Genomic DNA, 26,953 nt, shown 5'->3' on the forward strand with positions numbered 1-26,953 from the left:
CATCTTCCTTCATTTGTCCTTTGTAGTTAATTTGAGTACTTATAATAGTCAAAATGATTGCAATATTGCTGTTACTGTATACAACAATCTTTTGCTTCTGTTCATTTCATGCAAGTGTATGTATGTTTTTCAAAAATCGTCAAGCTCATCATTTCTTATACAACAGTAGTATTCCATCACAATCTTATACCACATAGTCATTCTGCAACTGACAGGCATCCTTGTAATTTTCAGTTCTTTGCCACCACAAAGAGAGCTACTATAAACATTGTAGCACATATAGGTTCTTTTTCCTTTTTTCCTAATCATCTTTGGAAATAGACCTAGGTAGTGGTATTGCTGGGTCAAAGGGTATAGGCAGTTTGATCACTGTTTGAGAGTAATTCCAGGTTGCTCTCTTGAATGGTTGGATCAGTTCACAATTCCACCAACAATGTGTTAGTGTCCCATTTGTTAACATTTGTTACTTTCCCCTTCAATCATTTTAGCCAGTCTGATAGGTGTAAAATTATATCTCAAGGTTGTTTTTATTTGGACAAAGGTTCTTTTATGGCTGTTTTGGTCATCCTCTTACAGTAGTTGCTTGATCTAGTGATACTCATCAATTAATCATTCAAACTTCTGTTTGAAATGATTGCACCTGTGTCCTCTCTTCTATCCATATCCCATTTTTACCTTTAAAAACTAGTTTAAATAAATAAGAATGCAGTTGTTTTACTCATGCCAATCTTTTTTCACATTTTTTTATCCTTCTTACACTGGCCATTTTAGAAATCAACTCTTAAAAGTTGACTTTTGGTATCTAGTGACTTACTAACTGACAAAAAGACATAATCACAAAATTGGAAATTCAGAGATCTCTCCCAACTCATACACGAGTAGTCTTTGTTTCTGGGTTAGTGACAATGGTTAGTCAACTTCATTGGAAGACCTGTAAGGATGGGAAACACATGGAAAAGCTTATTTCTTTTGGATAATTCTAACTATTAGAAGTTGTTCCTTTCATCCAGTGTTTATCCAGAATATTCTGATCAGAACAAAATAATTTCATCCTACCAGCAAGAGAAGAGATACAGCGAGCTAATCCAAAAGATCAGGCAATAAAATCTGTAAATAGGGCTTTTGGTAAATCTGTCTATGAAATAAAATCACTCATAATTTTCTTGCCTTTCCCCTCAGTGTTAATGCCTTGCCTCATGCCTTTCAAGAATTTAGGAAACTGAGACTTTATATAAATGGTGTCAGAATGAGGGAAGAAATTTTTTTTCTTTTTATTTCTTATTTGTCACTATCATAATCTTTAACTCCCTCCCTGAAACTGACCACCTCAACTTAGTTTTTTTTTTCATTTATTTCTATCACTTCATACATACATATAAATAGCAGCACATTTTCCCTTTCCTAGTTTTTCCATGGCAGCCTTTAAGTTCAGATCTCACGACAGATTTAAAAGTAAGCATTTCTTTTGTGTTACTCGTGGGAAGTCAGGGCACCAGGGCTAGATTCCCAACATTTTATCCAAATGAGCATTCTGAAAAGCAGAATTTATATTCATCCTTGAAGTACTGAGTCACTTCCTTCCTCCACAACTTGTAATGAAACCTTTCAGTAGGCCACAAGATTGAATTTACAGTGGTGTCACTTGAGAAAGGACTCCCACCTGTTACACTCCCTTGTTGAAATTAGTTTAAAACCATTTGGACTCCCAGTGTTTTTCATTCCCATAGAGTCTCTTTTATACTGAATTCAAATCCTCATTCGCCACTTGTTACCAGTATGACTTCAGGAAAGTTATTTTGCCTCCCCAGGCATGTCTCTTCATCTGCAAAATGATGGAGTTGGATTGGATGTGGTAATATGGTTGATCTCCTCCCATGGACTCATGCCGTTGCCCTCACATGCCTGTGTTCATATGCCCTGAGCAAATCCCTTAGCTCCTCAGTCTCAATTGCTTTATCTATAGAATGTAGGCATTGTGACTCACAAACTGCCTAGCAGAAAGAAAATGCCTTTTCAGTTCAGAAACAGAATACAAACATGAGTTTTTATCATTATTATAATTGCTAAATTCAATAAAGGGAGAAATTTAAAACTGACCCACTTCATGTTGTCATTGAGTTTAATCTTGTGCTTACAAAGTCCAGAAGTTCTTTTGAATGTAGATACACCCTTGTCAGCAACTCTTAATGTTAAAAAACCATTCCAAGTCCAAATGTTAGATTATGTTGTATTTAGAGGGACAAGTTAGATCGCACAAACTTTGTAATTTAAAATTAGGCCCACTAGACGGGAGATTTTATATCATTTGGGAGCCTTTTTTTCTCTTCAGAAAATATTTCCAATTGTACAAGAGGACCATAGATTTAAAGATAGATGGAATCTAAGAGAGCATCTAGTCCAGGGGTGTGAGACCCAAGGTCTCAAAGTGGCATGTGGCCCTTTAGGTCCTCAAGTGCAGTCCTTTGAACCCAAGTTTGGGTTTATGGTTTGAGTTCAGTCAAAGGGCCGCACTTGACAACCTAGAGGGCCGTGTATGGCCTTGAGGCCGCAGATTCCCCACCCCTGAATCTAATCCACTCATTTTACAGATGAGGAAACTGAGTTGCAAAGTATTTGATTCACTTGTCCAGGGTCACAACAAGTAAATAACTTAGAAATTGTACCCAGCTCCCACATAATCCCTAATCTAGTGTTCTTTATGCTGAACTATGCTGCCTCTCAGAAATGTCAGTAGGATAGTAGAATTTAAAATACTGGTACAAATTCAACATACCACCCAGGATAACTAGTTGGCACAGTGGATTAAACTCTGGACCTGCATTCAGAAAGACATGAATTCAAATCTAGCCTCAAATAGTTATTGGCTGTGTGACTCTGGGCAAGTCACTTAACTTCTGTTTGCCTCAGTTTCCTCATTTGTAAAATGGAGACAATAATGGTGCCTGTCCCCCACGGTTGTGAGGATAATATTTGTGAGCTTTTGGCATATAGTAGGCATCAAAGATTGCACTGGACAATTTTCAGCAGCATATTTCTTTTGTGAAGTGAAGGACACTTTTCTAAAGGAGAATGATAAATCAATGTAAGTATAGTATTTCACTGAAACTATCAGGCTAAAAATAACCCTGCTTCAAAGACCTGCTTCAGAGTTAGATTGAATGACAATGAATGATTTCCTAACTCTCTTTGTTTTAAATAAAGAGGAAGTAGAGTCTCTAAATTAGTATCTGAGGGGAAAAAAATGTGACTGAAAAAAAAAGTTGTTTATAAATGAAAGAATCTCCAAAATCACACACAGTTTGGTTTCTTGGACCAAATATAGATTAAATTAGAATTCAGCATCTATTCTTACTATGAACCTTGCTTTATCTCAGTCTTGTTCAGAATTCATATTGGCTTATAAAACTGAAATATTTTTGCCCCTCAGTAGACTAACAATCTTTTGATTTTTAAATCTTTTAATTTTTATTGAGTTTTTTTGATGTTTTTTAATATCATTTTTGTTTTCATATTCAGCCCATCCATATGAGCTATCCATTTTAACAAAGAAAATTTTTTTAAATAATTTGAAAAAAAACAACAAATCAGTCAAATCTTACGGCGAATATAGTGGTCCACACTTATAGTCTCCTATCTCTTTAAAGAAGGGAGGTCCATTTTATCATTTCTTTTCTGGGCCCACTGTAATTGGTTACTATAATTACATAATGCTCTGTTTCTGTCTTCTTGTTGTTCTTCGCATTTTTGTTGTTGAAATTAATTTTGTAGGGCCATCTCCAGATCCTGATCTACATCTCACAACTGGAGGAAAAAATGAGGCTAGTGACTTTGCACAGCCCTGCCTCACTTAAATCCAATTCATTTACAAGTCATGGCATCACCCTTCTGATGTCAAGATCCTCAGAAGGAAGGACAAACGACAACAATGTAATTGTTTAGTTGCTTCTGTTGTGTCAAATTCTTTCTGGCCCCATTTGGGGTTTTCTTGTTAAAGATACTGGAGCAATCTGCCATTTCCTTCTCCAGCATTGAGTTAATACATAGTTGCTTTTGCATCTGTTCATTGTGAATCTTCACATCCTTCTCTGAATTCTTCATATTCATTGTTTCTTACCTCGCGTTGGTATTATATTACATTCCTGTATGACAAATTGTTTAGCCATCCCTCAATCCTTATCTGCTTTGTAACAGTTACTCTTTACTGCTACAAAGAGTGCTTCTATGACTGTTTTTGCCTATGTGGTGTCTTTCTTTCCTTGGCTTTTTTTCTTTCCTTTTCTTTTTTTACTGAGAGTGAGATTTCTACATCAAAGACAATTTTGGACACCATTAGTCTAATTTCCAGATTGTTTTCCAGAATGGTTGGACCAACTCACAGTTCCACCAACAATGATTCCTATCTGTCTTTCCACATCCATTCTACCATTGATTATGGCCATCTTTTACCATCTTGGTCTCTTTGTTATGCATAGGGTGAAATCTACAAGTTGTTTTAATTTATATTTCTCTCATAAGCACTGATTTAAGAGCAGTGTTTCTCTTGGTTGCTAATAGCTTTTAATCATTATTTGGGGAACTATTTCACAATCTGTTATTAATGATAGATGTGAATTCATAAATATGTATTTGAATGATATGGTGGGTGACATTGCACTGATCATGTGAAGCCCTGGAATATTGCAAAGCCTCACGTAACTCAAGTTCAGCCTAAACTTCCATATAAAAAAACTAAGTGGATGAAGTATTGATGTTAATACATATGATATTTAATGGGATGACAAATGGAGCAGCTGGTCTATTATTCCGTAAATATATATGTGTGTGTGTGTGTATGTATATGTATATATGTATGTGTATGTGTGTATATGTGTGTGTGTATCACAGTTCACTGGAGGAAGATGTAGGATTGAAGTAGACTAGATTTCACTTAAATTGCTGCCTTCAAACTTCACCAAAACAAAAATTCATCTTTTTTTTGATGAGTAGTGCTTTCTTGTGGTGCCATATGTTTGCAAGGGGTAGCTAGGTGGTACAGTAGATAGAGCACCAGTGCAGGAGTCAGGATGACCTGAGTTCAAATCTCACCTCCGTAACCCCAACTGCCTCATCCTAGGTCATCTCCAGTCATCCTGATGAATATCTGGTCACTGGATTCAGATGGCTCTGGAGAAGTGAGGCTGGTGACCTGCACAGCCCTCCCTCACTCAAAACAAAGTCAAGTGCAAGTCATGTCATTATTTCTTCAATGGCAAGGTTTTCTTTGCCAACAAAGGATGAACATACTAGTAATAAGTTTACAAATCTTTGAGTGCCACAGTCTCTAAGGAATCAAAATTTTGGGTCAGTCAAAAAATCAAAGGGAAATTTCATGGTGCGTATAAATAAGCTGTAGGAAGTTGTTGATTTCTCAGAAAGGCAAAGTAAGTGATAACATCAAAGAACCGAATAACAGTGAAAGGAAGTAGGCTGGCCACTTGACAAGAGTAAGAGATAATAGACAGACAAAATACTCTGAGAGTTCAGATCTTGAGGAAGATCTAAGAGTGACAAAGGATGGTAGTATCAATGGGTGACAATGTACATCATTGTAAATCTATTAGATGAAATTACTGAGCCCCTGAACAAGTTACCTTGCTGGCATATTAGAAAATGCTCACTTTGTTAGCTGAAGGAACACATATTAGGTATGAATTCTCAACTATTCGTCATCACACTGTTCAGACCCCATAAGAATTATGAGAGCAAATGTTCCTTCATAGTCTTAGGACCTTAGGATCAAAGCTTTTGAACTCGGAGAGACCTCAGAAGCCAGCTAGTCCAACACTTTCATTTTCCAAAGAAGGAAACTTGGGCCCAGAGAAATGTAATAACTGGGATCCCCCACAGGTTGTAAATGGTAGAGATGGAATTTGAACCCAGACCTCCTGACTCAAAATTTGGTATTCTTTCCACTGCACCATATTGCCTCTTGAGTGAGCATGAATGTATACAACATTCCTTAGTTATTCAGCTCCCCAGCTCACTTAGTGCCATAAAAATCAGTTTCAGAACCTTGAATTAAATAATCCCCACACTGCATAAGTAGCTAAGATAAGGCATGTCTTTTGCAGGTAAAGTGGTCACATTTTTTAGTCCTTCTGCTCATTAGTGCTCTACCTCCTTTAGGTACTGCATTAATTTTGTCCTCTCTATGTATCCCAGGGAGACATCTTATTTTAATTCACCCAAATAAAAATCTAAGAGACTGGTTAATGCTGTGTTCTCAGTGGAGTTAAGGGCCCCTTACCCTTTCGTCCTCACAAACTTCCAGCAATCTGAATTTCATATTCACAGCTCTTTTCATTTTCCACATGTTCAAAAGCCTTAATCAGGCCACTTGAATTTACAGTGTGGACTTCATGGTGTTAGTGCCTAGGTTAGGCACAAAGGTGTTTAGAAATAATTACTTTGTGTTGAAATCCTGCCAACATAAAAGATTCCTCACCCTAAAATAAGGAGGTCAGCTTTGACAGTTTTGAAAATAGGATCTGCCAGATGGTAGGAGCACAGGGGACAGTAAGCACAGATATTTGAAGATGGCACAGAGAATCTCACAAGTAAAGTCTCACTGAAATCCTCCAACTGAGAAATATGCAGTAGGATACAATGGTATGATTTTGCTTAGTGGCTTTCATTCAAACCCCAAAGCAAGGCTTCTACAGAATTCAGTAGCAACACAAGCAGAAGCAGGAGATGTTCAGTAGTTCAATCAAAATTAGAAGAGATTCCCAGGAAAGATTTGGAACGAGGCAGATTCATCAAGAAGAGACAGAACTCCAGCAGATGAATGAGGAGTCATGAATGAGAAGCCAGGCCAAGATAAGCTTAGCAAAGAAACCCAAAGCATGGCATCATTTCATTGTGGAGATGTTTTGTTTGTTACTAGGGATGCTATCTTTAATCATCTAAGAATTAATCATCTAAGAATGTATTTATTGTACACTCGCATGCTGCCAGCATTGGGACAGCAAGGTGGGATGAGAGATAGACTGAGCATAAGGAAGAACTAAGTTCAAATCCTGCCCCAGATCCTTATGAGCTGTTTTACCCTGGACCCAGGTGATTACCTGACCTTCCTCAGCTCCAGTTTCATCATTTATAAAACGAGGATAATACTAGCATCTCCCAAGGTTGATATGACAATCAAGTGAGAGCATGTAAAGCACTTTGCAAACTTCGCGTGGTAGTTTTTATTATCACTGTAATTATGTTGCTCTCCTATTATCTAAGAAAATATACCCCATCTTCCAGAAATGCGCCTTTGTTCCATTTATTCAGTAAGAAAATAGTCAAATGTTGCCAATGAGATTAGCAATCATTGGTTTTTTCCTTAAACCCTGAATATACCAGGACAGAGTGTGTAGATAGGCAGGCAGGCAGGCAGACAGACAGACAGATAAATAGATAGATAGAGCTAGAGATATATAGATATCCATCATCCATAAGAATCCTATTCCAAAGCCTTATCACAGCCTGGATTTCTAGGTGCCCAAAGGCCATGCCATTAGAGTGCAGGTTCTGGGTGGGTCCTACCAAGCTTGGTAGACTTCAGGCAAGCCAGAAGTCAGCTATGTACTTGTTGCTCAAAAACATTGAAGAGGTTGGGCACCAGATGATAAATCCTCAGATTATGGCAAGAACTCGTAGAGATCAGTTACAAGGTGTGGAGTGATGAATATCATTAGCTGTCCTTTACATAACACTTTTGTGATTTGAAAAACATTTTATGGGTGTTAATGTGCTCGACAGCCCTGTGAGATAGGTACTACTATTAGATATTATTATTATTATCTGCAGAAACTGCGGTTCATAAAAGGTAACTGACTTGTCCAAGTTCTCATGGAAAGTGTCTAGGGCACAATTTAAACTCACGTCTTCCAGATACCAAATCCAGCATCCCATCCACTGAGCCACCTAATTATAATGTGTGTGGTAGAATGGAGTTCCTATAGAGATGAGATCATGTTGACATATCAATAATTACACTGTGCCATGAGAATGGGGTGGAGGGGACAGGTCTTCTGCTCATCCTCCCATTCCTCTGGGAGAAGTCTTCACATGCTTAGGGTAGACACCCCCCTAACAACCAGAAGACCAGCATCATTGCCTGCCAGGTCATGAAAGTGGCTAAAGGCAGCTGCTTTGAAGCACTTAGAGCTTGGTCATATATCCAACTCCCCAAGGTCTTCCACTCCACTGCAGTCCTCTTGACTTTTGCCTTGCCACTGGACTTGGAATTCTCTGGAAGAGAGAGTGAGGCTGATGACTTTGCACAACTTTGCCTCACTTAAATCTAACTCATGCACAACGTCATACCCATGACATCACTAGTCCTCTTCAAAACTGAAGGGTGAACAACAGAGGTGACAGGTCTGGAGTTGGAAGTGACCCTATGCTGTCTAGTCCGGCATTCTTATAGGAAGGGAGGGCAACAGTGAAAAGAGAGCTGACTCTAAAGTCATAGAACCTGGGTTCAGATTCTCCCTCTTAGGCTTGCTAATTGTGTTGCCTTCAAAAAGTCACAGCTTCTCTGGGACATAGTTTCCTCATATGTGGAAGGAGAGGGAGTTAAACCAGATGGCATCTGAGGTCCCTTCCAACTCTGAATTCCTGATTTTATGACTTGGGCTCCGATCTTTGCTGTCTTACTTGTTGTTTATATTTTCTCTAAACAGATCACCCTCTTTAGGTATCAGATCTGCTTGTGAAAAATGACTTTTCCATACCAGAAATCCCCAATCCTATGACAGAAGAAACTAAGGTGTCTCGAAATACCCAAATAGTTCTAACAGAAGAATGTTTAGGGTTATTTTGTTTGGCCTGAAGGGACAGAACTGAAAGCAAGTGGGTACATGTTGAAAAGATGAAAATGTAGGCTTGGGGAAATAATAATAATTAGAATAGTTTAACAGTGGAATGAGCTACTCTGGAGGTCACAGGTTCACTCTCACTGTGGGTCATTCAGTGAAGGTTGTTTGACCATTTGTTAGCTCTGTTGTCATTAAGTTAATAAGCATTTGTTAAGTACCTACTGTGTGTCAAGTGCCATGATAAGACCTGTGGTGTGCTGATAAATGTTTAATGGCAAGCTCTATGAAGGAGGGGGAGGCAGAGAAGGGAGGGAATGTCCCTTAAGTCTAGATGATTGTCATTCAATCATGTCCTACTCTTTGTGACTCTGTGTGGGGTTTTCTTAGCAAAGATACTGGAGTGATTTGCCATATCTTTCTCCAGTGGATTAAGGTAAACAAAGGCCAAGTGACTTATCCAGGGTCATGTAGCTAGTGAGGGTCTGAGGCCAGATTGGAACAAAGGTCTTTCTGACTCCAGTGCTCGAGCCACCTAGCTGCCTCCTCTAGATGGCTGACAAAATAACAAGTCAAGTCCTGATTTGCAGCTTCTGCCAGTTTCCAAGATTTAAATGCTCACTGGACATTTAACAGTTGGCTCCCAGGAGCATATAAGAGCTAGCTCCAGCGGACCCCTGGCGAAGACCAACTTCCAGTGTTGGCTTCAGAGTAGACTCAGTAGACTTGAGCAATTAGAATAGGAAAATAGTAGAAGCTACCCCCTCTTAACAGTTTATTATTTATGGAGATCACTAACGCTTGGCTTACAAGGGATCATCAAACAGGTCATGTGTCTAATAGCCATAGAACTATGCAGAAGACAGTCTGTGAAGCTGTCAGATGGGTGGGGGAAAACCCTAGCTTAAGCCAGTTCTGGGGATACAGAGAAAGATTGTTGGCCACTTTCCAGTTCCCTGAATACTGTGCCCTAAAGCCATAAGGGAAGAATCACTGCCCCTTAATACTTAATAGTATAGTGAAACAAATCCTGAATTCGGAGTCAGGAGACCCAGTTTCAGGTTCTTACACTAACCTTATTAACTATGTGACTGAGCAAGTCATACATGGCTGGGGTACAGTGGGAGGTAATTTGTTTTTGTTACATGCCTTCGTAATCTTTCTGAGCCTCCATTTTCTCATTTGTGAAATGGAAATAATAGCTTAGCTTTATATGGCATTTTATGGTTTACAAAGACATGCATATCTCATTTGATCTTTACAGTAACCCTGGGAAGTAGGTGTTGTTGTCATCCCTATTTTATACATAAGGGAACTGAGGCCCAGAACCTTATATCAGGGTCCCTCACAGCTAATATAATGTGACATCTGAGCTGCAATTTGAACCTAAGTTTTTCTGAAGCCAAGTTCAAGGCTCTATCCATGATGCTACATCTTATGGGTTTGTTGGAAGGAAAACACTTTTTGAACCAAATTTTGAACCATAAAGTGTGTGTGTGTGTGTGTGTGTGTGTGTGTGTGTGTGTGTGTGTATGAGATTTTATTGGCATAAGAAATTCCTACTGAGGTAATCCCTGTACCAACACAGAACAGTACTAGATTCACTACTTAGAAAAGGATTAGAGAGTTGTCTAGGGGGTTGAAATCACACAGCCTAGATGTGCCAGAGAAAGGACTTGAATCCCAGGTTTTCATAATGCGGAAGAACAGTAGAACAGCATGCGTGCTCTCTCTTTCTCTCTCTCTCTCTCTCTCTCTCTCACTCTCACTGTCTCTCTCTCTCTCTCTCTCTCTCTCTCTCACACACACACACACACACACACACACACACACACTTTATATAGTAATGATATTAGTTTGAAAGTATGTCTCTAATCCAATGACACCTGAAATCTGAACCAAAATGGATAAACTCTGAAATTGAATGGGACAGATGGGTAGTAGAAATTCTTACTCTACAGTGACTAGAACCAGTTGTGATTAATTAGAAAGGGCTTTTAGAGGAAAATGAGTTGTCATTATTTGGTATCATCTGGCATCATTTGGAATACATTTGACAGAGAAGTAAGAGCCATTAAAAAAGCAGAGAAAATGTTGGGAAAACTTTTTTCAATTTGCTTTTGGCTAAGAGAAATAGAAAAGCTTTTTCTGCCATAGGTTAGAGGGAAGAATTGGGCTTAACCGAATCACATAATACTCTGGAGAATATTATCTCATTGAATCTATTTCCTTTCATTCTACTCTTACTACAAGCACAAGAGATTCAGAGTCACTACTTGGCATTTAAGGTTATATCTTAGCAAAGGCAAGATTTTTAGCAATGACTATTTAATTCATACCTTCAAATACCTCATCCTAGATATATCTAAATAGTTGCCTTTTCCAGATAATTTCCCTAATTCTCCCCTTCTCTTTCCATATTTAGTAATAGCCTGAGTCTCCCCGAAATCATTTTTAAAAAGCTACTACCACCACATGATATTAAAAGTCTATTTTCTGTAGTTATTATAATTAGAACTTGCAGTTATTGGGGAAAATGAATTATTCTTGCCATTAAAATTATGCTAGTTTTTCAGATGACAAGATATCAGATTGGCCAGAGGAGCTTTTGGGAAACATCAGTGAGATGTATTATTAAGCTTTCACCTAGGAGCAGACTCTCCTATTGTTTTTACTTTACATTAATTTAAATAGGAAAGCTTTCTATGTAAATAAGATAGAAGCCAATCCTTTATGAGTCAGCAATATATGCCAGCAGTTAGAAAATATAGGAAGACTTGTAGATAATGTGTTTCATATTAACCTGTAACCTACTGTTAATGGGTTAATATGGCCCAGGAACTTGTCTCTTTTTTTGGAAGTGGGTTAAGTTGGATTATTTCAAAAATCTCTGTTAGATCCATATGCAGAAGACTGACTTTTTTCCATCAGTTTGTATTTTTTTTCTAACGTAATCTTTGAGGGGGTTTTCACCATTACTATCACCATTTTACTCTGTAATGCTTTTTACTTTCAATTTCTACTATGATAGACAAGTTGAGGAAGATTTTTCAAGTTTCAAGGAAGACACCCAACAAAAATGTGTTACCAAAGCATTTGTCCGTGATCTTGTCACCATGACAGAAAACATGGGGGGGATGAATTACTAATGAACTTAGTACTTAAGATGCTACTTTCTTGAAATGAAAACAATTTCCTCATCTTCCCCCACACAACAATATCTTGTAAAATCATTTATTTCAAATACAAATTTTCTCTGTGAAGGAAATTTTCTAGGCCAAATCTGATCAACAAGTTATCCCGGTCAGATGTGTACCCTGCCATGTCTTAAACACTCAGCTTAGCTCTATGTAAGTAAGGCCAATTCCTCATCTGTCAAATAAATGGGTTACACTAAATGGCCCCTGAAGGGTTCTACTGGCTCAAAAATCCATGAGGCTGGTTAATGATTTATCTTTAACATTCTTCTCAGCTTTATATAAGCTAGCAACATTGGTATATTTGGTAAAAATACCAGAAGTTGGACTACATCTTTTAACACTGTTGTTTTTAGTTGCGTCCAACTCTTCATTACCCCTTTTGAGATTTTCTGGGCAAAGAAACTGGAATGGTTTGCCATTTTTTTTTCTCCAGCTCATTTTATACATCAGGAAACTGAGGCAAACAACAAATGACCATATTTGAACTTAGGTCTTCCTGACTCCAGACATAGCACTCTATCTACTTTACCAGGCTATGGTTTTAATTGCCCTCCTGCCCCAAGATGGATACCCAGTTACCAGGTGTCTAATCTCCATGAAAATCTAAGTATCCATTGTCAGCCAACTTTCAAAATAAAACCTTCTACCAAGGCAGCTAGGTGGCACAGTGGAGGGACTGTTGGACTTAGAGTTAAGAAGAACTCAGTTCAAATCTAGCCTCAGACATTTACTATGTGAGCCTACACATGTAGTTTAACTTCTGTCTGCCTCAGTCTTCTCATCTACAAAACATGGGTAATAATAGCACCTACGTTCAAGGATTATTGTGAGGATTAAGGGAGACAATATTTGTAAAAGCATTTGGCAAACCTTAAAGTGCTGTGTAAATTTTAAATACTATTAAGTGACATTCTCCCTTTTATCTCCTTTGTCTTCAGTGGCAATCTTTTAAATATATATATATGTATATAAATACCATATACACATATTTACTTTAGGAAATCATAATTATTAGTCATGATAGAAAATCATAATTATAGTAGACAGCTAAGAGGTGCAGTAGAGAGAGCCTTGGGCCTGGAGTCAGGAAAATCTGAGTTCAAATCCAGCCTCAGATACTTACTAGCTGTGTGACCCTGTGCGAATCTCCTTAAACCCTATTTACTTTAGGTTCTCATATGTAAAATAGGTACATATTGTAGAAGGAAATGGCAGAGACCACTCCAATTCTTTGCCAAGAAAACCCAATGAACAAGTCCATGGGGTCATGAAGAGTTGGACATGACAATTTTAGGTCACCTAAAAAGAAAAATCTAGAGCTCTAAAGGAAAGCCCCATGCTTGGCACCAAGTTCAAATGTGTTGGGTGTAATCTGTGGAATGACCTTGCTTATGAAGAAAGAAACTGAAGATAGTCCAATTAGCCAAATAGGCAGCTGAGCTCCTCTGTCCTCAGTGAAGAAGGACATTCTCTGGCACAGGAAAGATCACTGTGTCTTGCATCACCAGCTTCCAGTGATTTCAGTTAGCAGGAGTGGTATGAAATGTGATTTAATTTCAAGGGAGGAAACTGCCGCATAGGGATGAATCCGGATATCAGCTTTGAATGACTAATGGGAGACTCATGACAATTTTTTTTCTGGTTTGTTTTCTTTACAGGAAGAAATCATTCTTATTTTCAGCTCTGTATGCTGCCTTTATATTCGGTGGTCGGCACCTAATGAACAAACGAGCGAAGTTTGAGCTGAGGAAGCCGCTTGTGCTATGGTCTCTGAGCCTTGCAGTCTTCAGGTAGGCTCTCTTTACTTCACTGCCAAAATATAGCCAGTGCACTGCAATGAGGTTGACATGGGGAAGTTTTGTTTTTATTGGTATTTAGAGTTTTTTCCTTAATTGGACATTTTGATTATAAATTTGATGCCTCTGTGCTATAAAACCGTGATTTAAGAAAGTTCACATAGCAGTTTATCATTCTGCTTGAGTGGGGAGAGAAGAAGAAGGGGTTGGTATGGACAGGAAGCCAGGTGCAAGTAGTGGACAGAGCTCAAGATTTGAGTCAGAAAGATCTGAATTCAAATCTTGCCTCTTGCCACTCACTAGCCATATGAACCTGGGCAAATTGCTTGATCTCTCACTGTTTCTCTAGTACCTGTCTCCCAGGGAGGATCAAATGAGATACTAACGTGAAGTTCTTTGGAAACCATAAAGCACATAGGCTAGCTACTGTTATTACCGAGCAGCTTGCCTTTCAGTGATTCAGTTCTCTTAGTGAGGGGGGAGAGAGGTAATACTTTTTGAAGCAGACTACCTATTTCCTTTGTTTAGAGAAAGAGAGAGAGCAGAACAGAAGTTGACTGAAGTGGATATTTTAAAGTCACAGTGCTAGAATAGGCTTCAGTTTTACTAGTGTGTTCCTTGTGGCTGTGACTCTTGGTTCAGCAACGAGACTCTGACAGTTTTGACCATCTTAAGCATCCACTTCTGTCCCTGCATCCAGAGATCCCCAGAGCCAGAGGATGCCTTAGCCCTGGCCGCTGACATACCCTCTACCTTCTGACTGATTCTGATGTGACTACCTGTTACCTGGCAAAGAAGCAAAGCGAGCATCTCCAAATCAGCTTCAATCTCTGTCCGTACCACCTGTCACTTAACAGACAGACATATTCTTGGAGCCAGATAATGCACTTCCAGCTTTGGAATACCAGCCGTAGGCAGGCCCCAGACCATCAGCAGACAGCTGGTGTTGGAGCAGGTGGCCTGTTTGTCCAGGGACGCAGCAGGGACTCCCGTTGGGTCTGTGCTTTGTCAGCTAACTCGCCAATTGGCACATAGACTTCTTTCTCTCTCCACTCATTAATTTACCTCCACCCTAATCAAACCAATCAATCAGTATTTATTACAAACCTACCTTGTGCCTAACACTTACTGATTTACAGTGAAGTTAGAAATCTAGGTTGGAGCCAAATAGTGAAGAGCCTTAAAAACTAAACAGGTTTATATTTTCTCCTGGAGAATTAGGGGGCTTATTAAATAGAGGAGTGACATGGTCAGATCTTCCCTTAAGAAAAATTACTTTTGCAGATATGTGGGCTGCAGTGGGAAGAGATTTGAGGCAGAAAGACCACTTAGGGGAGGTGTTCGTAAGTATTTAGGCCAGGGGTGGGGAACCTGCAGCCTGGAGGCCACATGTGACCCTCTAGGTCCATGGGTACAACCTTTTGACTAAGTCCAAATTTTACGAGCAAATCCTTTTATTAAAGATGAAAGTAAGGTGACAGACAGCAAGGGTCTGAACTAGAGTGGCAGAGTGAGGGTCTGGATGTAAGAGATGCTGCGTAGATAGAAAGAGACAGGTTTGGCAGCTCATTGAATATGCAGAGTGGTTAGTCCAGGATAACACCTAAGGACCTGGGAGAATGAATAATGGGTTGCCCCTGAAAGAAACAGGGAAGTTTAGAAGAGGGGTGGGGGTGGGGGGTTACATTCTATTTTTGAAATATTGAGTTGTAGATGTCTGCAGGACAGACATAGAGATCTGTGAGTCATCACTGTGGAGTGATAATTAAAGTCATGGGAGCTGATGAGGTTGATGAAAGAGAACATAGAGAAAGATGAAGCCGAGGCCTAAGAATGAGCTTTGGGGAGCCCCTCAGGGAGGGGAGGAGCTAGATGATGAAGCAGCAGAGGAGGCTGATCTGACAGATAGGAGACTAGCCAGGAAAGAGTTGTGTTGCATAAGCTCAGAAAGGAGAGACTGGTCAGCATACGGCAGAGAGAGCTGAAAGAAGGAAGACTGGGGGGGAAAAATTCAAAACTAGAGATTTGCTAAGTAAGAGATCTGGACCACATCCACCGTGAGAGAGCCAGGTCTGGAGTCAGGAAGACTAGCTTTGTGCATTCAAATTTGGCCTCAGACACTCACTGTATGACCCTGAGCAAGTCACTTAACCCTGTTTGCCTGAGTTTCCTCATGTGTCAAATGAGCTGGAGAAGGAAATGACAAACTACTCCAGTATCTTTGCTGAGAAAACCCCAAATGGGGTCACAAAGAGTCAGATATGGCTAAAACAGCTCAACAACAAATGAAGAGAGTGGTGGTGACTTGGAGAGAGTAGTTTTAGTCACATCCTAAAATATGCTGAAGTTCTAAGAAATGACCTCTAGTCTCTTCCGATTCTAAAGCCTGTGATCACTGAAAGTCACACCCCAGGGAATAAGAAAAGTATCAAAGAGCTTCCATTTAACAATTTAATGTGAGACCATTCACATTTACAATCAATACTAACCATTGGTGTGATACCCAGTTTATATTAACTGAGTGCTGTGCAAAGTGGTACTTCCTTTTGGAAGTCCTTTTTTTTCAAGCCTCCCAAAGTGAAACTGTCATTTTGTGGCATGCAGTGAAGAAGTCAGTGTTCATCCTGCCTTTCACTATTGTACAGACTTTTATGGTGTTTCCACCTTTCCAGATTAGAGTCCAAATTTTTTTTGATTTTTTTTCCTTATTGATGAGTCCCTCTACTTCCTTGATGTCTTTAGAATGACTAAAACCAGAGCCAAATGAGACTTCACACAAATCAGTCCAACCCTTTCATTTTAAAAATGAGGAAATCAAGGTCTAAAAAAAGTTTAGTGAGATGTTCAAGGCCCCACAGGTTAAACAGCAGAATCAGGATTCGTTCAGGTCCCATGCCTTGGGATTCAGTACTCTGTGTTTATCAGTCTTCCATGGAACTGCACTCTGCTTCTCTTTCATGACCTTCTCCAGAGAGGTATTTTATTAAGGGAGAAGATCAGAATTGCACACAAAACTCCGAATGAGGCCAACGAAGGTATTGTGTGATAAAAGCCACCAGGAATTTTCAAAAACCTAGTTTATTTCCTAATCTACATTTTTCATTTAGATAATTCTGTAATTTTATTCACATTGAATATAATTCTGATTGCATGCATTTCAAGGAAACGTTTGGACATACAGTATCAAAATTTTTAAAATACTTCCCATGATAAAAGAATTGTATCTGATGGTCTAAAATTACCTGAGTTAGAAGACCTCATCCCAAAGAACCTGCTGCCATTTTTTCACTTGGGTATCCAGTATATTTTCTTTTTTCTATGGGTTAAGTGATTTGCCCAGGGGTCACACAGCAAGTAAGTTTCTGAGGCCAGATTTGACCTCAGATCTTCCTGACCTTATTGCTGGTGCTTTATCCACTGTGCCACCTAGCTGCCCCAGGTGTATACATCTATTTTAAGAACAATATTGACACAAATGTCTTCAGAAATATATCTATTTTTTACCTTGCCAGTTGTTTATATAGCTAAAAGCAGAAATATTGGCAAATTTTAATTAAGAATTCACTCATTTCATCAAGTAATTTCATTATTATCAGTTGCCAATTCTCTTTTCATAGGGAAAGCTGAATAGATTTGCCTTTCCAAAACTGAATAATTTCACAATTGTTCTGTATAAATACATGGATATTGATACCTCTATCCAGGAGATCTGTATATGTCTAGGCACCTAGATATAGATGTCATCTCCATATCTATATCAAAATGAAGTGGGCATTATCCAGACTGTGTTTTAGTTTGGAGACACTCTCCTTATAGAATATTCCCTCTATCAGGAATCCCAGAGGTTATATAATTTGCCCACGGTCAAAATGCTAAGATGTATAAGAGATAGGACTTAAAACCAAGTTCTCCTGACCCCCAAAAGATTGACTTTCTAGTCATTATGCCACATGGCCTTCTTTTATGTATATGAGTCTATCCATGGACAAAACAATTTTTAAAATTGTTTTATACAATGTTTTAAATTAAGAGAATGCTTTTGTCCTTTATTTTGATCAAAAATACAAAAAAAACCTTAAACAATATTTAAAAGTATTTTTCCTCTTTAAAAAAAAAGTGAAAATATTTTTTACCTCATTCACTGTTGATAGGAACTTTCTCCCTACCAATTTTTATAGTTCAACTGTTAGTTTCTTTGAGTAGCAAAAGAGTGATTCTTGTCTTAGGCTGGGTTTGCTTATGAACAAGAATGGGAGAAAATTTAAGTATTTCATACCATAAACCAAATACTTTATCAGTTATCTAGATATTTAAAAAGGGGGAGTATTTTTTGCCTGAATTATCTGTATAGTGTTCTTATTTTTCATTTCATTTTAGTATGTACACATACTCAGTCTTTGTCTGTAAGTGCACACTTAAAAATAATCTTTATTGATATTTTCCTTTTATATCACCTTCATTTCCAAATATATTTCTTCCCCTTTCTCTCCTCAGAGAGCCATCCCTTGTATTAAAAGAGATGAAGAAAAAATAATACTTCATCAAAATTAGCCAACCTATCAGCTGAGTCTGACAGTATATGTGATGGTTGTGATGGTCTATACCCATAGGTCCCCTTTCCCTTAGCAAGGAAAGGAGAGAGGTGCATTTTTTCATGGCTACCTTGGGGCCAAGCTTTATTACCATAGTAACATGGTGTTCAGTTATTGTTGGTGGTGGTGCAGTTCTCTTATTTGCATTGTTGTATTCGTTGGGAATATTATATTACTAGTTCTGCTTACTTTAGATGAGCTCGTATCAGTCTTCCAATATTCCTCTATATTTATCTTAATCTTCTCTTACAATGCAGTGATATTCTATTACATTAATGTATCACAATTTGTTTAGTCATTTCCCAATTGATGAGCATCTGGTTTGTTTCCTGTTTTTTGATACTAGAAAAAGGGCTACCGTAAATATCCTGCCACATATGAGAACTTTCTTTGAACTTCTTGGGGTATTTGCCTTCCAGCAGAATTTCTGTGTCAAAGGATATGGACAACAATTTAGTTAAATTTAATATGGACAAAAATTTAATTGGGGTTAAGAGCTAGGATAGAATTCCCCCACCTGTGATGGATTACGTTCTGTTTGGTGTCATTCACATCTACCCCAATTTTTTAAGAAAGAGGTTCTTAATCTTTTTTGCGTCATGATTCCTTATGACAATCTGATGAAACCTTTGGACCCTCTCTCAAAATAAAGCTTTTAAATAAGATACAGAGTATTACAAAAGAAACCCATTCTATTGAAATATAATTCTCAATTGCATATTTTTAAAAGTTCACAGATCCCACATTAAGAACTTGAACTGTAAGCTTCCAGTATCAATCATTTTTTTTTTCCATCCCATAGAACCAAGCACAGACGATCTGTGATTTGCCTAAGTGACTACATGACTTTTGGTCACCAATGCCTGAGCGTCTCCATAAACTAGTGACTGAGATAACAGGTCATTTGAATCTCCAGGTCTTTTAGATAATATAATTCCACAGCAGTAAGTCCAAGTTGGGGTCCCCTTTGATAGTAACCTACTTCTCAGTAAGAGAAAATCAAACATGTCACGCTGCTATCTCTGTAACCTCATTAATCTGTCACAAGCTCTCCTCAGAAGGACCCTAAATCATTCATTTCTCTTACTGTTCAATCTCAGTAGGGTTACCATAATTCATTTTTAATGGCACTTCCAAAATGTTTAATTAATAAACTTCATTCCCTCCACAGTGCAACAGCTGTGCTTTAAAAAAAATTGTCCGGTACTGCTGGACTGGGGGCTTTCTGAGAGTAAACATGGAGGCATCTGCTAGACAAGTGGTTATTTCATTTCAATCCTGAAATTTTAATGAAATTAATTTTATGTTTAATTTTAATGAATTAATTTTAATGAAAAATCTACTACGTGCTAGGCACTATACTAGGCATTGGGGATACAAATGCAAAAAATGAAGCCATCCCTATTCAAAAGGAGCTAATATTCTGATGGGTCAGACAAATGTGTGTATACATAGATACACTCACATATATATATGTGTGTATATTCATATATGCATGTGTTTTTATATACATGCTATATATATAGTAATACCTGCATGCATATATGCAAACATGTATGGAAGGAAGGAAGGAAAGAAGGAAGAAAAAGAAAATCAGTGCAAATTAGTTCAATACAAGGTAGTTTGGGAGGGAGAACGCTAGCAGTTGAGAATATCAGGAAAGCTTCCTGCAGTCGTTTTTGAGCTGTGTGTTGAAGAAAGAGACAAAAGCATGGAGAGGGACCTAGACTATCATGATGCATCAAAAAGGCTAAGTTGTCCGTGTCGTAGCACGTTAGAGGGGATGGATGGTAAATGAGGTTGGCACCAGGTTTTTACAAACTTAAAAACTGAAGTGTGTATTATAGCCTAGGAGGCAACAGGGAGTCACTGGAGTGTACTGAGTAAGGGGGTGACATGGTAGGATCTGCACCTTCGATAAATCTTCTTGTCAGCAGCGTGAAGGGTGGACTGAACTGGGGAGAGAGCTGAAGCAAGAAGATCAATTGGGAGTCTTTTGGAGTATTTTGGACTAAAGAGGATAAGGTCCTAAACTAAGCTTGAAATAGCTAAATAGAGAGAAGGGGCCATATTGGAGAGTTATTGTGGAGGTAGAGGTCGCAAGATCTGACAGCTGATTGGAAATATGAGATAAAGGAGAGTCACGTGTTAAAGATAACTTCAGGGTTATGAACTTAGGAAAATGGAAGGATGGTCAACCCTTTGACAGAAATAGTAGAGGATAGATCAGAGTGTTTGGGAGAATGATGATGAGTTCAGTTTTCAACAACTTTGCGCAATGGCAATCAAGATCATTTACTGACACTCTGGAATTTGAAATGCCTAGTTGATGGCTAGTGCTGAAGGACCAAAACTCCAGGGAGAGACTACGGCTGGGTATGTAGATCTGAGACTCATCTGCCTAGAGTTGATTATTAATATTAAGTCCATGGGAGCTGTTGAGGGTACCGAGAGAGAATATAAAGAGAGAAGAGAGTAGGGTGAAGGACAGAGACGACACCTGAACCAGGCTTGGCAGCTCAGCTAATCTGCGTACAGCCTGAATATCAGATAGCCAGGTCCTTCCTTCTATCTTACCTGACAATGATCATTCCACTAATTATCAGAATAGTGATTCCAAGGCCTTTACATGAACCAGATTCTCATTCATTTAGCCAACAACTGTTCTGTGTCTTACTTTTGTCCAAGGTACCATGCTAACACACACACACACAAAAAAATTCCTTTTTTGAAGGGGTAGGGGGGCCTGTGGGAATGACGTTGTTAAGTAAGTTGCAGTTCCTTTTCTCTAAAGAGGAAGGAGGATATTAAAGCAAGGCAGAAAAGCCACCAAGAAAATGAATTTTGTAATATAAATACAAGGAATTGATATCTATCTCCCAAAGCTATGAGAATCTCCTAGTACTCATAGGGTGACATGGAAACTGAAAGAGAAAAGGAAGCGACCTTGGATGAAAAAAATCACTTTGCTTTTACATCATTCAGAGCCCATGCAGTCATGAACTGGAAATCTTCTTTTTGCTGAGTCATTTCAGTCATGCCTGACTCTTCATGACCCCATTTGGGGTTTTCTTGGAAGAGATACTGGAGTGGTTTGCCAGTTCCTTTTCCAGCTCATTTTACATAAGAGGAAACTGAGGCAAATAGGGTTAAGTGACTTGCCCAGGGTCATGTTAGCTATTTTGAAGTCAGGTCCTCCTGATTTCCAGGGCTAGCACCCTATCCACTATGCCACCTTGCTGCCCAGAAGGTGCCTTAGAGATCATCTGTCCCAGTGTAGTCATTTTTATAGCTGAAGAACCGAACCCTGACTTTGTTCTCAGCTGCCTTCGTGAACCTTGCCAAGTCATCTACCCTCCATGAACCTCAGTTTCTGTATCTGTAAAATAAAGGAGCTGAACTAAGTTATTTTTTTAAAAGCCCCTTCAGTGTTAAATCCTCTAAATCTATTGTGATTTTTTTTTCAAGATCAGGATTAATAAATTTAAGAAATAAAGTAATTCTCCAATTATCTTAAGCACAGACCAGATACTTGCTGTTTCAAGTTCTGGGCCACACAATTCAAAAACACATGGAGAACTTGGAACTGTGCAAGTTTCCTCTGAAATCTGCCTCCCCTCCCTAGGTGTGTTAATGACACCCTTGTCACCACCATGCTTGAAGCTGTTTCTCTCTTCCCTACTTCTCACAGGCACATGATTCCTCCTCGTACCTATTCTTTTTGTGATATGCTCACCTAGGCCATCTCTCTGCCTGCTAGCCAGTCCCTCCTACTCCACTCTCCCTCCTTTCGCTTCTTATTCAGCCCTCATGTGACTGCCAGATTTGTTGAATCATTCATAATAAAGATTTCAGTCCTCACCATAGAATGGAGATTCTCAAATTAATCTCCAAGGCTATACCAAGAGGTCACAAGCCCCAGAAGCTCCCATGGAGTTGGAAAGGCTTTTGAGACAGACCTTGGGTTGGACTCCAGGTTGTCTAAGGACTCGCCTAGCTAAATTTTCAGACTGCTATGGGATGATAGATGTTGTGTCAACAGTTCCCGAATTTCATCTTTGTTGTTGTTCATTTCCTTTTCAGTTGTATCTGACTCTTCTTGGACCCATTTGGGGTTTCCTTGTCAAAGATAATAGGATGGTTTGCCATTTCCTTCTCCAGATCATTTTACAGATGAGGAAGCAGAGACACAGTTAAATGACTAGCCCAGCATTACACAGCTAGTACATGTCTAAGGCTGGATTTGAACTCAGGTCTTCCTGACTCCAGATCTGATGCTATTGTGCCACCTCACTGCCCAAAGGCCATCTATTAAAGTATGAAGAGCTTGCAGTCTGGATCACTGAAACAAATCATAAGCCAGCAAAACTGGAAATTTTCAAATCATCCATAGCTTCCTGACATCCCTCCTTGATTCATTTGGTTCTCCTCTCTACCTCTGGTGCCTACTGAGGTTCCCAGCCTTCTCAGGATGACAATCAAGGCCCAGTGCAGTCTAACTCAAGCTGCTTTTTCTAGTTTGATTTCTTACTATTTTCCTTCAAGTACTCCATGTTTTCATTAATTGACTTAAATTATTCACTCCTTTCAAGAATCATTTCTTAAGTGCCTGTTGTTTACCATACTAAATAAACAATCTACTCTTTTCAGAGACATTGAATGCTTTGCTGGATTCACTATTTCCAAGACCTTATGAGTGCTCTACCCCTTTCTAGCCCTCTTCTCTTTCTCTTGGAATCCATGACCTCCACCAAAGCTCAGTCCAAATGCTACCTCCTCCATGAAGCCAGAAATCTAAGCTGGAAAGCACTTCAGAGATCACATGGTCCAACCTCCTCATTTTAAAGGTGAGGAAACTGAGGCTCACAAAAGTGTCTTAGCCAAAATTACATTGGAAGAAACCATCAGAGATAGAATTTGTACTAATGCTCAAAAAGTCTCTTTCCGCTGTGCCGTCCTACTTCCTGCTATCTAAAAGTGATCATCCCCTTCCTTTGAAGGAAGGACTCTTGACCAGTTTTTGTGCCATGCACCCTATTTGTAGAGCAGCCAGGTGGCACAGGATAAAGGAGAGCTGGGTCTAGAGTCAGAAAGACTCATCTTTCTGAGTTCAAAATGGCCTCAGACACTTATTTGTTGTATGACCCTAGGCAAGTCACTTAATCCTCATCTATAAAATGATCTAGAGAAGGAAATGGCAAACCAGTTCAGTATCTTTGCCAGGAAAACCCCAAATAGGGTCACAAAGAATAAGAAATGACTAAAAACAACTGAATAGCAATCCATTCGGTAGTTTGATGAAGCCAGTGGACCCCTTCTCAGAATGCTGTTTTTAAATACATAAAATAGATAGGATGACAAAAGATGCCAATTATTTTTGAACAGTTATAAAAATATTTTTTTTAAAAGAGCTCATAGACAGGTTAAGAACCCCTGCCAACCTCTCCTTGCTACTTTGGGTGTAGCTGCCTTATGTGCTGATTAGAGTTTGTTTTTACTGTAGCTCTGTGTGTGTGTACATATCTTAATTCCTCTACTGAGGAGGCTTTCCTGAATAGCACAACCAAATACTGCTGGATCTCATCATTCCTATACTCAGCATTTTCCAGTGCCTTTTCTTAGAGCAGTGGTCTCTAAAGGGGGTTATGTGTACTCCAGAGACTTCATGACATAATCCAGGAGGGTCTGTCTTGGAGGACTAAATAATCTGAAGATGGGATGCATCTGAGCCTTACTGCTACAACACTCGCTTACCATCTGCTTCACTGGGGGAGTCCACAAGATGATCTTGGGGACAGTGTGTGCTTATGTTGGGAGGTAGGAGGGAGGATTTTCCCAGTGGAGCCCGCACAACTGCAGGGGGGATCCAGGTTGAGTTTACAATCTCTCCAAGTGACTGAGATCTGATATATCTCTTTGGGGATTAAACCACCCATCCTCATGCTCCCATCTTAACCCCAAGCAAGTTCTAGGTTGAAGTGATTTCATTTCTAGGTCCTCAGCAAAAGAGAAATGCAGCCATGGAGAAAGCCAGCCTTGTCGGAGTCCTTTTCCCGCCAGCTCGCCACTGGGCCACTGATGCCAGCATATGATAACCCATCGGGGCAGTGGCGGCAGGCGGGGGGCAGGATCCTTGGAAGACGAAGGCTGTGAAGGACTGAAGCCCAGCACCCCTCCTAATGCAGGAGGGAAGGTATGACTACAGGATTTCTGTCTGATTCAGTGAAAAATGTTTATTTGAGCAAACTGGTAAACACCCCCACCGCCCTCAGCTGCCTTGACAGATGTCTCAGTCGTAAGCAATGAGGCAGTGGGGGAAACCATCCTCTTTATTGTTATATTAGAAATCAGCATCAAACCTAGCAGAGGAGATGAAAAGCTGCAAGGCAACCCTGTCATCCTGTTTGCTACTGGCATTATACCGAGGATGTTTCTGGTGAGCCTTCATAGGACAGGCTTACGTCCTGATATTTTTATTCAACTACAAAAAGCAATTGTTAATGTGTACCTGTGAAGCAGTCTGTAGGACATTCATTAGAAAAGATAATGAGTAGTCCCAGGACCATTTCTAGTTAATAAAAAATGAGTGAGCTGATTGTGGTGATATTGTGTGGGAATGTATGTCTCTGTGTGAGTGAAGACGAGTCTAAGAGACATCCGTGGAAATAAGTGAATGTTGACCCCGTGGGTAGGGGGGAATGTCACTGATGTACTAATGAGGGGGAGTGAGGGGTACATCTTCCCCTCATAATCAGAGTATGGATAACCAAGAGGCTATCCCATGTGCCAATCTGGTTTCTTAGGTTTGAGGGAATGTATTTATGTATTTTCTTACCCTTTGCAAAAATTATTTTTGAAAGACAAAGTATTTCTGCCTATATCTATCTACCTGTACATTTAAGTAGTCTGTCTGTCAGACAAATTACTTACATATAAGTTACAGCAGAAGCTCTTGGCTTTTGTTACCAATACCCTGGCAGAGAGGCATCTCTCCCCACCATCGGTCAGCACACAGCTAAATAGGTAGACGCTTCTCACTTCAGGTCAAGTTTCTTAGCAATGAATGTATAACCCAGCCTTCAAATAACTATCGCCAAGTGCCAACCACAATTGTGAAAAAATAATGAAATATATTCAAGAACATTGCTCTCTATCTCTCACACACACACATACACACACATACACTCTCACTCTCTCTCTATATATATGTATAAATATACACATGTATTGTTATATGTATATATATGCATGTGTGTATATACATAGATTGTATGTATGTATACACATATGTATGTGTATTGTGTCCATATATACATATGTATATATATATTACATATTGTATATGTATTTGTAAACACATGACTATACCTATATTAATGTTTTTGCACTGTTAAAATTTAAAAATTACTTTTAAATGCTGTTCATTTTGACATTATTTTTCTAAGTTCTATTTTGTATATGTTTTAGAATGAACTTAATATGCAGTGCTATATGCATATAATTTATAAATAATACACACCGATATTTTACTGATTTGATTTTTTAAAAAGTTTGGAGACCACTTTTATACAATCCCTGAAGGCCAGCCCTGTTTGCATTCTCCACGGTGTTTAGCATAGTTGCCAGTGGTATTCCATAAATATTCAGTGAATGAATGGAACATGGCTTCCAGCTGCTCCCAGGAGTAAAGACCATTCTTCTAATTCACCGCAGGACACATACACATTCAGGTGATGTTTGTAGTCAGTTCTCTTTTTTAGCCTTTATGGCAACCAGAAACACCTAGATCAGCAGTCTGACAGCTCTGTAAACACAAGCAACTCCCCTTTTCAGTTGTTTTTTCACTTGGCACCAGTGAGGATTCCACCTGGAAAGGTGGAGGAAGATCCCAGCATCACTTTGCAATCAGTGGCACTGTAGACTGAGTGAGTCATCCAGAGGGATGGTGTAGTAATGACCAGCTTTGGTTTCTAAGAGGAAAAGGATACAGTCTCTTCTTTGCCTAATGAATTCAGGAAGCTGGCTTCAGTCTATGTGCCCCAAGGAAAGCAGTTAGGTATTTTTTGTGTTTGTGTAGGGAAAAGGAGTGAGATGTGCACACAGAAGTTAAATGAAAGCCTCTTCTTGGTGAGCAGTGAAGACCTGAGTATATCTGAAAGGGATTTAATTAATTCACAAAAGGCTGGTCCTTTCGAGGGGGCATTTCTGGGACCTAGCTAGCCTAAGTAAATAGGCCCTCTCCTGTCTCCATTTGAATGACATGCCTGAGTGCCAAGCAATGACCTGCTATGGCCTGTATAACTCTGAAACCTTCATTTCTGTATGTATTGACTGCCAAATCAGGCCCCCAGAGATTCCTGCAATCAAAGCTAATTAGAACAAAATGCTTACATTTTGAAAATGGGTTCTACCTCATCAGAAGCAGCATTTGGTTTGCTGTGTATTTAATAGGCTCCCTTTGGGGCTCCAATCCAAACACAAGACAGGCCTGATGCAAGTGAACATCAAACAGTTTGCTA

General features: G+C 39.2%; 1 protein-coding gene across 2 annotated transcripts in view; it reads left to right on the forward strand.

Moving 5' to 3' along the window:
* Window positions 1-26,953, forward strand: part of ELOVL6 (ELOVL fatty acid elongase 6) — a 154,709-nt gene that overhangs the window by 77,522 nt on the left and 50,234 nt on the right. For both annotated transcript variants that reach the window (XM_072623375.1, XM_072623376.1), the window contains exon 2: window positions 13,705-13,836. In XM_072623375.1, coding sequence (XP_072479476.1) covers window positions 13,705-13,836 — 132 coding nt within the window. The remainder of the gene's footprint in view (window positions 1-13,704; window positions 13,837-26,953) is intronic.

This window comes from Notamacropus eugenii, chromosome 7 (genome assembly GCF_028372415.1).
Source record: "Notamacropus eugenii isolate mMacEug1 chromosome 7, mMacEug1.pri_v2, whole genome shotgun sequence".
NCBI classification, from domain to species: domain Eukaryota; kingdom Metazoa; phylum Chordata; class Mammalia; order Diprotodontia; family Macropodidae; genus Notamacropus; species Notamacropus eugenii.